General features: G+C 39.2%; 1 protein-coding gene across 9 annotated transcripts in view; it reads right to left on the reverse strand.

The window, feature by feature from the left end:
• LOC139153266 (transmembrane protease serine 11E-like) overlaps window positions 1-12,664 on the reverse strand; it is a 90,550-nt gene that overhangs the window by 32,690 nt on the left and 45,196 nt on the right. For all 9 annotated transcript variants that reach the window (XM_070726995.1, XM_070726993.1, XM_070726987.1 and 6 more), the window contains 2 exons: window positions 6,648-6,763; window positions 1,710-1,828 (listed from right to left, as the gene is read on the reverse strand). In XM_070726995.1, coding sequence (XP_070583096.1) covers window positions 1,710-1,828; window positions 6,648-6,762 — 234 coding nt within the window. In that variant the 5' untranslated portion in view covers window position 6,763. The remainder of the gene's footprint in view (window positions 1-1,709; window positions 1,829-6,647; window positions 6,764-12,664) is intronic.

Genomic DNA, 12,664 nt, shown 5'->3' on the forward strand with positions numbered 1-12,664 from the left:
AGATCATCCCCACCTTACCATCTCAGATTTTGATGAAATTTGACACATAGTTTCTTTATGATATAAAACTATGCTGTGCAAAATTTTAGTTCAAAAGACTAAAAATTGGGAGTTCTAGGAGACCTCAAGTAAAAGGTTGCAAAATGCTGAATGAGCAAAAATGAAATTTTGGGCCAACTTCCAGAAGCTGTATATGTGGCAATTTCAGTAGTATGTTGGAGATATTTGGAGAACCTCCACACCTTGTAAGTCTTTATAAACTGGCAAAACCCTATGTACCCAGTCCTCTTACTTTTTACATGGTTCAGGCTCGAACTTTGCAAAAAAACCCCTCAAAAAATGAATTATAGCAATCTTCAGGCTGCTGTAGTTTCAAAACTACTTGACCATTCAGTTGATTTTTGGCAGGTGTATTAAGTACACAGCTGCAATGAGGACTTCCAATTAGTAACACTTTACTTCAATTTGTTGAAAAAATATAAGAGTTCAAAGTTGGTACTTAACAGGGTTTTGCCAAATTTGGGCTATCTTTGATGCCTAGTTTGATCCTTTGGGACAGCTTCAATCCTCTTCAATATAGCACCAATTCTCAGGAGTCTTCTCCATCATTAAAATTTAAAAGCATTAATACTTATTGTATCCTGTTTCTTGGAAGCCCAAGACTTATTCTAGCCTGTTTCTTGCAAGTTCAAATATTATCTATTATAGATTTGAGAAATGCTTCAGCTCCTTTGCCATAAGGTAATTTTCATACTTCATAAAGTGTCACATGGAAAAACATTACCTGCACTATTTCAATCTTTGTGGGTATTGGCATATTCTGGCATCTGCATATTTTTTTCAAATTCTTCACCTGTGCTCTGCAAACTGCTAAAATACAGAACATTTCTGGTTCTTTTACTGTTGATTGCAACGAACCCCCTTAGCTAGATCAGACTGGGAATCAGCTTCACAGGTTGAATTAAAAAAATATTTTTATTGACATTTGCCATAATAACAGTATTTTGCAAGTCTGATTGTGCTGTACCTCCTCTTCCTTTTTATAGTTCCATAAAAATAGGGAAGCATCTGCCTGAGTAACTACCAAATATTATCTATTATAGATGTAAGAATTGCTTCAGCTCCCTTGCCAGCTCCAGTAAAGTAATTTTTCTTATTCCTTTAAGTAGCTGATCCTAAAAAGCAGAAATTATCCACCAATTTTAATTCATTGTCAATTTTAGGGCTGGTTGGGGCATCTGTTCATGTTAGTTTGGCCTTCTTAAATATAATATTAGTACTTCACTTTTATTATTAGTGATAATATATTATTTGACTCTCATAATGATATTATCATCAGATTATTGTCTCCTTCTCTAATTTTAAAATCATGCTCATATTCTTCTAATTCATGTTTCCTCAATTCAGCATATTTGAATGAATAAATTATTATTAACAGAACCCATTATTTGATATAGGGGTTTTTTTGTTGTTGTTTAGCTGGCTTGCAGGGAGTGCAGATGAGATAGATTCATAAAAGCTGCTAGAAAGTTTGTATAGAAGGAAGGATTTACAATTTGCAGAATCCCACATCAACTTCCAAATAAAAGAAACAGAAAGGCGGGAAAAGATTGTCCTCTCTCAAAGTTTCTGTGTCTGTTTATGGGTTTTTTTCTTTTTCAGAATAGAATTTAGAACATTAAATGTATTAAAAAATTATTCTCACTTACCAAAATCTCAATACTTTTGCTCAGCTCTGTAAATTCTGCGGAGGTCTGTTTGTCAAAGCTAGACTTATATTGAACATTATTGATTCTAAAGGAAGCATTGTAAAAGAATAGCTTCTGATCTGTATATGAACAGGGAAGAATGAAAGTATTTATATTATAGTATCAATCAATTTACAAGAATGAGACACAATTAAGCAATTATCAAAAGAGGAACATTTTTAATAATTTAGAGATTTTATAGGATTAACCATCATGATGTGAAAAAACTCTGAAGCAAAGGATTTTAATATATTTCCCACATTTTGAATGAGAAAAATGCAGGTCAAGTAGAATAAATTGACCTGGATTATGAATAGTATCTTAAAATTTGGTCCTAGATAAGTTACTGAGTTACAGATACAGGGTATGTCAAGTCAAAGAAGCCATGTTAGTTCAAACAATTCCTCATCCAACAAAGAAATAATCAACTATGTTTTCTCATACTTGATGGTGGGCTACTCTCAAGACTGATTTTGTTATTCATCTTCCTTTCAGAATATCAAATGAAAGGATTAAAATTCCTTGGTGAAAGGCCAGAATCTGGAGTTGGCTTCTTTTCCTAAGAAGCAAATGTTGCAGTGTACATGTAATCTTGTACAGTACTGTATATGCATACTGATATATACAAAGAACCTTTTCAATCAGGTTCCAATCCTGGAAATCAAAACATGAGCAGGTTCTTCCTTTGAAATAATCAGACACCATTCACTGTCTCATCAATGTCCATTGGGCTTATTGTGCCCGGGTGGTCTTCAAGCAGTTTACTAATTCTATTACCTTATATCCAAATATTAAGACTTGTGGCAGCCTTAACAATGTTTGAGCCCTCCAAAATAGACCAAACTTGGAAACCAAAGATAGGTAGTTAATACAGGAATCCTTAGCTTACAACCATTCATTTAGTGATTGTTCAAAGTTACAACAGCACTGAAAAAAGTGACTTATGACCATTTTCCATACTTACAACCATTACAGCATCCCCATGGTCATATGATCAAAATTCAGACACTTGGCACCTGGCATGAATTTATGGTGGTTGCAATGATCCAAGGCCATGGGAACACCTTTTGTGACTTTCTGACAAGCAAATGGAAAAGCCAGTTTCACTTAACAGCTATCACTGTTACTAATTTAACAACTGCAGTGATTTACCCAACAACTGTGATTAGAAAAGTCATTAAACGGGGCAAAACTGAATAACTATCTCTCTTAGCAATGGAAATTTTGGGCTCAGTTATGGTCAGAAGTCAAGGACTACCCATATTACTTTTAATTCAGTGGTCCTTGACTTAATAACCACAATTGGGACCCCAAAAACTGTCATTAAGTGATACAATCACTAAGAAAGATACCATATGACCTCATCCAATTTTGCAACCTTTTTAAAAAAATCACAGTTGTTAAACAATTCACTGTAGCTATCAAGGTTCCAACAAAAGAAAACTCCAAGACATGAGTTTCCTTAAAGTTCCATTTCATTAGAGATGCCATATTGGCACATCAAGGAAAATTCAAATCTGAAAGCTTTTGGGGGTTTTCCTGTCCAAAAGAAAATCCAAGTCCCTGCCCCAGCACGCACATGTCCATCACATGGCCCAATAAATTCACCATCCCAACTGGAAATGCATTCCATTCATGCCACTCCAGGTGTAGAGCAGAATGTTCTTGACTCTTGGAGAAAGGAATGTTATTTTGACTACATATCTCCCCAACTCCACCCAATCCCCCCTCCCAGTTTCCCACAGTATTAAATGTAGCAGGACTGAAGATCCAAGCCCAAAATGGTTCCAGGCCTGACAGTAGCATTAACTGATACATTACCTGACTACAGTTTGTGACCTTCCAGCTTCCCTATTGATTTTGCTTCTTGGAAACTGGTTGGGAAGATCGTTTTTCGTTGATAAAATCGCTCGGATCCGAGCGGACCTCGACTACAATTGGATAACAGAGTCGACTGACAACGAGTCAGTCGAAGTGACTGGGGCCCGTACTTGTCCATCTGTCTGGGAAAAATTTGATCTGGTGACACCTGATGAAGTGGACAAGGCCATTGGGGCTGTGAGTTCCGCCACCTGTTTACTGGATCCGTGTCCCTCCTGGCTGGTCTCGGCCAGCAGGGAAGTGACACGGAGCTGGGTCCAGGAGATTGTCAATGTTTCTTTGGGAAGGGGTCCTTTCCGGATCCCTACAAGGAGGCACTTGTGTGCCCCCTCCTCAAGAAGCCTTCCCTGGACCCAGCCATTCTCAACAACTATCGTCCAGTCTCCAAACTTCCCTTTATGGAGAAGGTTGTTGAGAAGGTGGTGGCATTCCAGCTCCAGCAGTCCTTGGAAGAAGCTGATTATCTAGGCCCTCAGCAGTCAGGATTCAGGCCTGGCTACAGCATGGAAACTGCTTTGGTTGTGTTGATGGATGATCTCTGGCGGCCCCGGGACAGGGGTTTATCCTCTGTCCTGGTGCTTCTCGACCTCTCAGCAGCTTTCGATACCATCGACCATGGTATCCTTCTGCATCGGCTGGAGGGGTTGGGAGTGGTAGGCACTGTTCTTCAGTGGCTCTCCTCCTACCTCTCCGGTCGGTCGCAGTTGGTTTTAGTGGGGGGTCAGAGGTTGACCTCTAGGCTTCTCCCTTGTGAAGTGCCTCAGGGGCCAGTCCTCTCCCCCCCTGCTATTTAATATCTACATGAAACTGCTGGGCAAGATCACCCAAGGGCATGGGGTGAAGTATCATCAGTATGCAGATGATATCCAGTTGTACATCTCCACCCCATGTCCAGTCAACGAAGCAGTCAATGAAGCAGTGGATGTGATGTGCCAGTGCCTGGAGGCTGTTGGGGTCTGGATGGGTGTCAACAGACTCAAACTCAACCCTGATAAGACGGAGTGGCTGTGGGTTTTGCCTCCCAGGGACAATTCCATCTCTCCATCCATCACCCTGGGCGGGAATCATTGACCCCCTCAGAGAGGGTCTGCAACTTGGGCATCCTCCTCGATCCACAGCTCACATTAGAGATACATCTTTCAGCTGTGGTGAGGGGGGCATTTGTCCAGGTTCGCCTGGTGCATCAGTTGCAGCCCTATTTGGACTGGGAGTCACTGCTCACAGTCACTCATGCCCTCATAACCTCGAGGCTCAACTATTGTAACGTTCTCTACATGGGGCTACCTTTGAAAAGTGTTTGGAAACTTCAGATCGTGCAGAATGCAGCTGCGAGAGCAATCATGGGCTTCCCTAGGTATGCCCATATTACACCAACACTCCGCAGTCTGCATTGGTTGCCGATCAGTTTCCAGTCACAATTCAAAGTGTTGGTTATGACCTATAAAGCCCTTCATGGCATTGTACCAGAATATCTCCGGGACCGCCTTCTGCCGCACGAATCCCAGCGACCAGTTAGGTCTCACAGAGTTGGCCTTCTCTGGGTCCCATCGACTAAACAATGTTGTTTGGTGGGACTCAGGGGAAGAGCCTTCTCTGTGGTGGCCCCGACCCTCTGTAACCAGCTCCACCCAGAGATTAGAATTGCCCCCACCCTCCTCGCCTTTCGTAAGCTCCTTAAAATCCACCTCTGTCATCAGGCATGGGGGAATTGAGATATTCCTTTCCCCCTAGGCCTATACAATTTATGCATGGTATGTTTATGTGTATGTCTGGTTTTTAATATGGGTTTTTAAATTATTTTAAATATTAGATTTGTCATATGCTGTTTTATTATTGTTGTTAGCCGCCCCAAATCTACGGAGAGGGGCAGCATACAAATCTAATAAATAAATAAATAAATAAAAGATCACAAATAGTGATCACATGACTACATGGTACAGCAATTGTTGTAAGTGCAAGCCAGTTTCTGAGCAACCAAAACCACAATCATGTGACTGTATGGATGTTGTGATGGTCCATACATAAATGCATGGACCAGCCATTAGTCACTTCTTTGAGCGATGACATAGCTTTGGTTCCTAAATAAATAGCTGTAAGTCCAAGCTGTTTGGTTATAGTAACAGAATTTTGCAATTCCCTATCTCTTTTTTCTTCATGAGAAATAGGGAGAGTCATATTTGATATGCTTTCTCAAATTACATTTCTACCCTAGATTCAGATGTCTTTTACCTGACCATTGTCTTGGTTGTTGCTTTTCATCCTATTCCTCGGGGTTATTCTTCCTGCCCATTACATAATGCTGGCAGGATACAACAGGATCATACTTTGCCTTGGTTTGATACACCAACACAGAAATTAGGCAGGAAAACATTGCCAATCCATAATAAATATGCTATGTTGTTTGGCAGATGGCCTGGCTTAACATGATCCATTTGGAATAAAAAACCTACAAATTCTTCAGGAAAGAAATGTATTACATACCATATTTTCTGGAGTATAAGATTCACTCCCCCCCCCAAAAAAAGAGGCTGAAATTTTTGGTGCATCTTATATTCCAAATGCAGCTTTTACTAAGTTTTTTTAGCCCTAACGAGGTGTTAATGCAATCTTCCATGCTTTGTTAGCTAGGTGATCTTCCCTGAGCCTGCTTTTTTCATTGCTATTCCCTCCGACAATTGGCTGAGCCTTTTTCAGCCCTAATAAGGAGCTAATAGGTGAATCTCTTTGTCTGATTTTCTCATTGTTTCTCTCTGAAGAGAGAGAAAAGTGAAGTGTTCTAGAAACTGTTCTTTAGCAAACTAATGTGCTGAAGCTGACCAGACTAAAGACTAGCCACATGCATATCTGGTAGGCAGATTATTTTTTCCCTATTTTCCTCACCCAAAACTAAGGTGTATCTTATATTCCGGTATGTCTTATACTCTAAAAAAACATGATAATTTTTTTCTTTCTGATTATTGAAAATTTTCATGCACAAAGCCATTCAAATCATATGGAGAGAAAAACAAATATACTTACCATATATCAAAAAGTACACAAGCAAACCAATGACAGTGGCTAAGACCAGCACTATTGCTAAAACAATCAAAGCAATCATCCATGGCTCCCAAGGTCTGGTTCTTGACCTAGACATTCTGAGAAGATGGGCAAACATTATTTTTTTGCAATAATAATAATTTAATAATTTATTAGATTTGTATGCCGCCCTTCTCCAAGGACTCGGGGCGGCAGAAGAAGACACAGTGAACCTTAAGTAGTGCAGTTATTTTCTGCTGTAATCTGGTTGTTGTTGTTGTTTAATGTTTGTGCACATTAAATGTTTCACAAATGAATGAATTAAAAATACTGCTGAACTAATAATAAATCAACTGCATTAATCTTCATTCATTCATTCTTTATTTCATTAAATACAACAGAAGTTGCAATTGCATCTTACAATTTCAATAATAGTAGGCACACATTGGTTTAAAGTGAACAGAATTATTGATAACAAAATAAGAAAAGTAATGGCAGTTGAAAATAAACCCAGTTCTGATCCTAAAAAAGAGAAATCCACGTGATGAGCTCATATAATCTCAAGACCCCAAAAGAAATATTCAAATCTTTAGGAACTCCTGAAAGTGTTATCAGGGTTAGGTCCATAAATTTCAGGAGTATGATGTACCTACTTGGGCCAGTCTGATTGTCCTATTTAAATAAATCGATCCAGAGTACAGCCTCCTTTTTGGATCCTTTTTGCCATCTCCTTTATAAATTATAAATACAGTACAAAACTCATAATTGAGATTGAGACATTTAAATATTTAACTTAGTTCCCATATTTTGCAAAACCTCATCAGATATTGTTCTGTATTCAATTAATATTCATTTAAAAGGGAAAAGTTTGACCAAGTCCAATGGTTCACTTTCGATTATGCTCACGCAGATGATTATGTACTACAAATATAGGCAGGCCCAGCACAAGCTTATCTTCCTTGGTGACCTCAACCTGCCCCACATTAACTGCATGAAGGAACCCATCCATATAACCCTATACAACTCTGTTGCCAAACTGGGACTCAACCAGCTAGTAATAAACAATACTAGACTCAACATATTCTGCAAGAGCAAAAGCGCAATTTATGGACCACAAATAAAAGAACCATTTTCCAACAGCAACCATAGAATGATTATCTTCATCCTCAACCTACGTCACTCCGAGAATCACTTTAATAATGCGACACCCAAGTACAACTTTGAAAAAGCCAACTATGAACTCATAGACGATGATCTCTCAACTCTTGACTGGCAAACTCTATTCTTTACAACATATTCTTGCTTGAAGTTAAAAGAAGTATCAGACTACATGTACCACTAATAAGCAAGTAAAGCAACCTACCCATCTCAATAAGAAAACTACAATCCAAAAAATATATTTCTCTCTGGTGGAGAAACAAAAAAGCCCATGTAGCCAACTTCAAAATCTGCTACAAAAATATATGCCACCAAATAAAGACAGAATGCTTCGATTATCACAGCAAACAAGAGGAAAACCTCCTGTGCTCCAAATCCAACTGCACCTTCTACAACTTTGTAAATAACAAACTCAAGGACTCAAGACCCATTCCAACTCTAAAAGGACCCAATAACAAAGAATGCTATGATGAATCAATCTCTCTATGCTGCGTTACATGCAAAGTCATGGAATCAATCGTAAACCAATCAATTACCTTCAACCTAGAAACTAGCAACCTACAGTCTAGCAAACAATTTGGTTTCAGAAAAAAAATTATCTTGTAACTCCTTCACTGCAAAAACTCATGCCCTCATCACCTCGAGGTTCAATTACTGCAATGCTCTCTACATGGGGCTACATCTGAAAAGTGTTCGGAAACTTCAGATCGTGCAGAACGCAGCCGCAAGAGCCATCGTGGGGCTTCCAAGATTCACCCATGTTTCTTCAACACTCCGTGGCTTGCATTGGCTGCCGATCATTTTCCGGTCACAATTCAAAGTGTTGGTCATGACCTTTAAAGGCCTACATGGCAATGGACCAGATTACCTCCGGAACCACCTGCTACCGCACGAATCCCAGCGACCGATAAGGTCCCACAGAGTTGGCCTTCTCCGGGTCCCGTCGACTAAACAATATTGTTTGGTGGGCCCCAGGGGAAGAGCCTTCTCTGTGGCGGCCCCGGCCCTCTGGAACCAACTCCCCCCGGAGATTAGAACTGCCCCCACCCTCCCTGTCTTTCGTAAACTACTCAAGACTCATTTATACCGCCAGGCATGGGGGCATTGAGATAGCTCTTCCTCCTAGGCCATTACAAGTTATGCATGGTATGTTTGTGTGTATGTTTGGTTTTATAATAGGGGTTTTTAGTTGTTTTTTATTATTGGATTGTACATGTTGTGTTTATTATTGTTGTTAGCCGCCCCGAGTCTGTGGAGAGGGGCGGCATACAAATCCAATAAATTATTATTATTATTATTATGGACTAGACATATCGATCAGGGCAAATCAATAGATGCAATTTACACTGACTTCTGTAAAGCCTTCGACTCAGTGGTTCATGACAAACTATTTCTAAAACTCAAATCCTATCTCATCTCAAGATCCCTCCATGGCTGGATAACTACATTCCTATCAAAGAGACAACAAGTTGTCAAAATAGGGAGTGCCATATCTAATCCTGTTCCGGTTAACAGTGGCGTACCCCAAGACAGCGTGCTTGGACCAATATTCTTCATTCTCTATATAAATGACTTTTGCTATCACATCTCTTCGCAATGATGTAAAACTTTTCAACACCACTGATAACACAGCTACTCTCCAAAAAAATCTCCAAAGTCATTTATTCTGATTTTGTGTCTGAATGGTCAAAGATCTGGCAACTCCAAATCTCAACCAAAAAATACTCTTTCCTAAACATTGGCAAAAAGAACCAAAACACCAAATACAAGCTGAACAAACAAGATCTTACAGACAACCCTCACTCCACAAAAGACTTTGGAATACTCATATCAAATGACCTAAGTGCCAAAGCCCACTGCAACAACATCATCAAAAAGGCTTCAAGAGTTGTTAATCTAATCCTACATAGCTTCTGCTCTGGTAATCTCATACTACTAACCAGAGCATACAAAACTTTCACCAGACCAATCCTTGAATACAGCTCATCTGTCTGGAACCCACACCACATTTTAGACATAAACACTGTAGAAAATGTCCAGAGATACTTTATTAGAAGAGCCCTCCGCTCCTTCACTCTCAACAGAATACCCTATGCAACTAGACTTACAATCCTACTTTGGAAAGCTTAGAACTATGTGACCTAAGCATGACCTAAGCACAGCCCATAAAATCATCTGCTACAACATCCTTCCTGTCAACAACTATTTCAGCTTCAACCACAACAATGCACAAGCACACAACAGATACAAACTTAAAGTAAACTGCTCCAAACTCGACTGCAGGAAATACAACTTTAGTAACCGAGTAGTTAATGCATGGAAGTCACTACTTAACTCTGTAGTATTAACATCTAATCTCCAAAACTTTATATTTATACTAAACCTTTCCTAAGACTAAGCCTTTCCTAATGATTCCTAACAGGTCAGTAAGGGGCATGCATAAGTGCACTAGCATGCCTTCCGTCCCCTGTCCTAATGTTTCTCTCTTACTAGTATCATGTATATAAACATTGTTATAACTTTGTATGCTACCAATATGTACTTGACTAAATAAATAAATAAATAAATAAGGGTTGTTTTTTTTTAAAAAAAAAAGCTTTTGTCATATACAATGGCCATTGGTTTTCTAGAGTCTTGGTTTTCTAGAGTCTGAACTGCAAGATCAACATTATAAGATCAACATTCATGATTAAAATAAAGTGGGAAACTTGCAGCCCCCAGCAACATCCTGAATTTGCAGTTTTAAAATTTGGATGGTGCATCCTTTTCCAAATTAAATGTATAATGCTGCAAATTCCCTTAAGGTTTGACTCTGGCTCTGGCTCATGATCTGTTCTCATTAAAGCATGCCTCAAATTGATTTTTCCTCAGGAATTCCCTGATCTAGGGTTTCATATAGATGATTGCTGTAATATTTGCAAGAACCTTAACCCTAAATATTATTACCACCCTTTGTATGTGAATGGGATCTAAAAGAATTCCTTGACTAACTAAGCTCACCCTATAAAATGATAGATAGTATAGGTAGACAGTATAGGCTTTCCTTTGCAGTTCCATTAAAGTGCCCTAGTCCTTGAGTCTGAGAGATTCCTCCCAAATCACCCTGATTCATCCTCTACCCAGTCTGTCATCCCAAATTCCAAATATCCCAAACAAATACATGCTCTAGAGGAATATTAGTTCTTTTAATAATGGCCACAATTAGCAGCATCCATATATATTACATGGAGTCCACAAATGCCACTAGTGCACAGCTAAGCTATCAATGCTTTCCTTCCAGGGAATAAACAGAAATAGAACCAAGTCATGCCAACCATCTTGTCAGCAGAAAGAAGGCAATGAGTTTGCTTGACTGCTTGCTAGTAGTCTTAACCAGCCAATATAGCAGGTGAACTGGTAAAGCCTGTATGCAAACAGCTCCTCACCTGTTCATGCATTTGACAGGTGAGAGCTATGCATGGAAGACAGGGCTGCACTATTCTTTAATAATAATGAGGACACTTCTCTCAGAATTAATACATAAAGACACATTAAGCATTGTTAGGACCTTGAGTACTATACCCTATTATTTCTATACTATTTGCTTCTGAGGATACAGCAAATTCTAGTACTATTAGACTGGTCCCATTAGTAAATCCAACTTATGGATAATTGCCTGGGAAAGAGGGATTCAGTGGGGTTCAGCACTGTCCAAATCTTAGTCCAAAATTGTTTCTCATTTTTGGACTTTGAAAGAGAAAATCAGCATATTTGTGTATAGACTTAATTACCACATTTTTCGGAGTATAAGACTCACCTTAGTTTTGGGGGAGAAAAATAGGAGAAAAAATCTGCATGCCAATATTCATCTGGCTAGCATCCTTAGTCTGGTCAGATTCAGCACATTATTATATCCCCTGGTTAGGGCTTTTTTAAAAAAACACTTATTCGGAAAGAGTAACAATGAAAGAGCTTACAAGCTGGTAACAGCTGGAAACATCATTAGCATCTGGTTAGGGCTGGAAAGAAACATTCTGAGTAAAGCAATGAAAAAAAACTTTCACAGACATAGGGGCTGGAAAGCATTCTTTGCAGAGAGTAACAATGAAAGAGCTTGTAAGCCTCTAAGAGCTGGGAACATCATTAGCACCTGGTTAGAGGTAGAAAGAAATTTATTCATAGCAAGAAGAGCAATGAAAAAACCTCTGCGAAGACTTGGGGCTTGGAAAATATTCTTCGCAGAGAGAAACAATGAAGGGGCCTGCAATGTAAGAGCTAGGAAGATCATTAGCAGCTAGTTAGGGCTGGGGGGGGAGGTTATATTCAGAGCATAAGACACACCTGAATTTTCAGCTTCTTTTAGGGAGTAAAAAGGTATGTCTTAGACTCCAAAAAATACGATAATAAATGCTTAAATAATATACAATTAATATCATTGTCTAACTTAATGCTTAAGAATAAAACTTCTATCTCAAGCATTTGAATGAATTGGACATGCACTCATATCATCAACTGAAGCAACCTCACAAGTGATGAACATAGCATATGTGAACCAGACTTCTGAAAAATCAGTATTCTGCTCAACCAGAGCTAACTATACCTTATGCAGAATGAAGCAACAGATGTTACATCATGCCCCCCCCCCCCGATGCTAGACTCTCTTCAGAAACATCCCTGATTGGCCAAAATGGCAGCTGCTCTGAAGCAGGAGATTGGTCACGATTGGCAGTCATGTCTGACAGTTGGCTATAAAAGAGATGTCTGTTTACTTGACCTGTTTTTTTGGTTGTGATTGCTGTTGCCTACTGTTAGCCTTAATAAAGGCTTGTTATGGTTCATGATCTAGTTTGCCTTAGTTATTGCTCCCTCATCTTTTGGATTTA

Source organism: Erythrolamprus reginae, chromosome Z (genome assembly GCF_031021105.1).
Source record: "Erythrolamprus reginae isolate rEryReg1 chromosome Z, rEryReg1.hap1, whole genome shotgun sequence".
Classification (NCBI taxonomy): domain Eukaryota; kingdom Metazoa; phylum Chordata; class Lepidosauria; order Squamata; family Dipsadidae; genus Erythrolamprus; species Erythrolamprus reginae.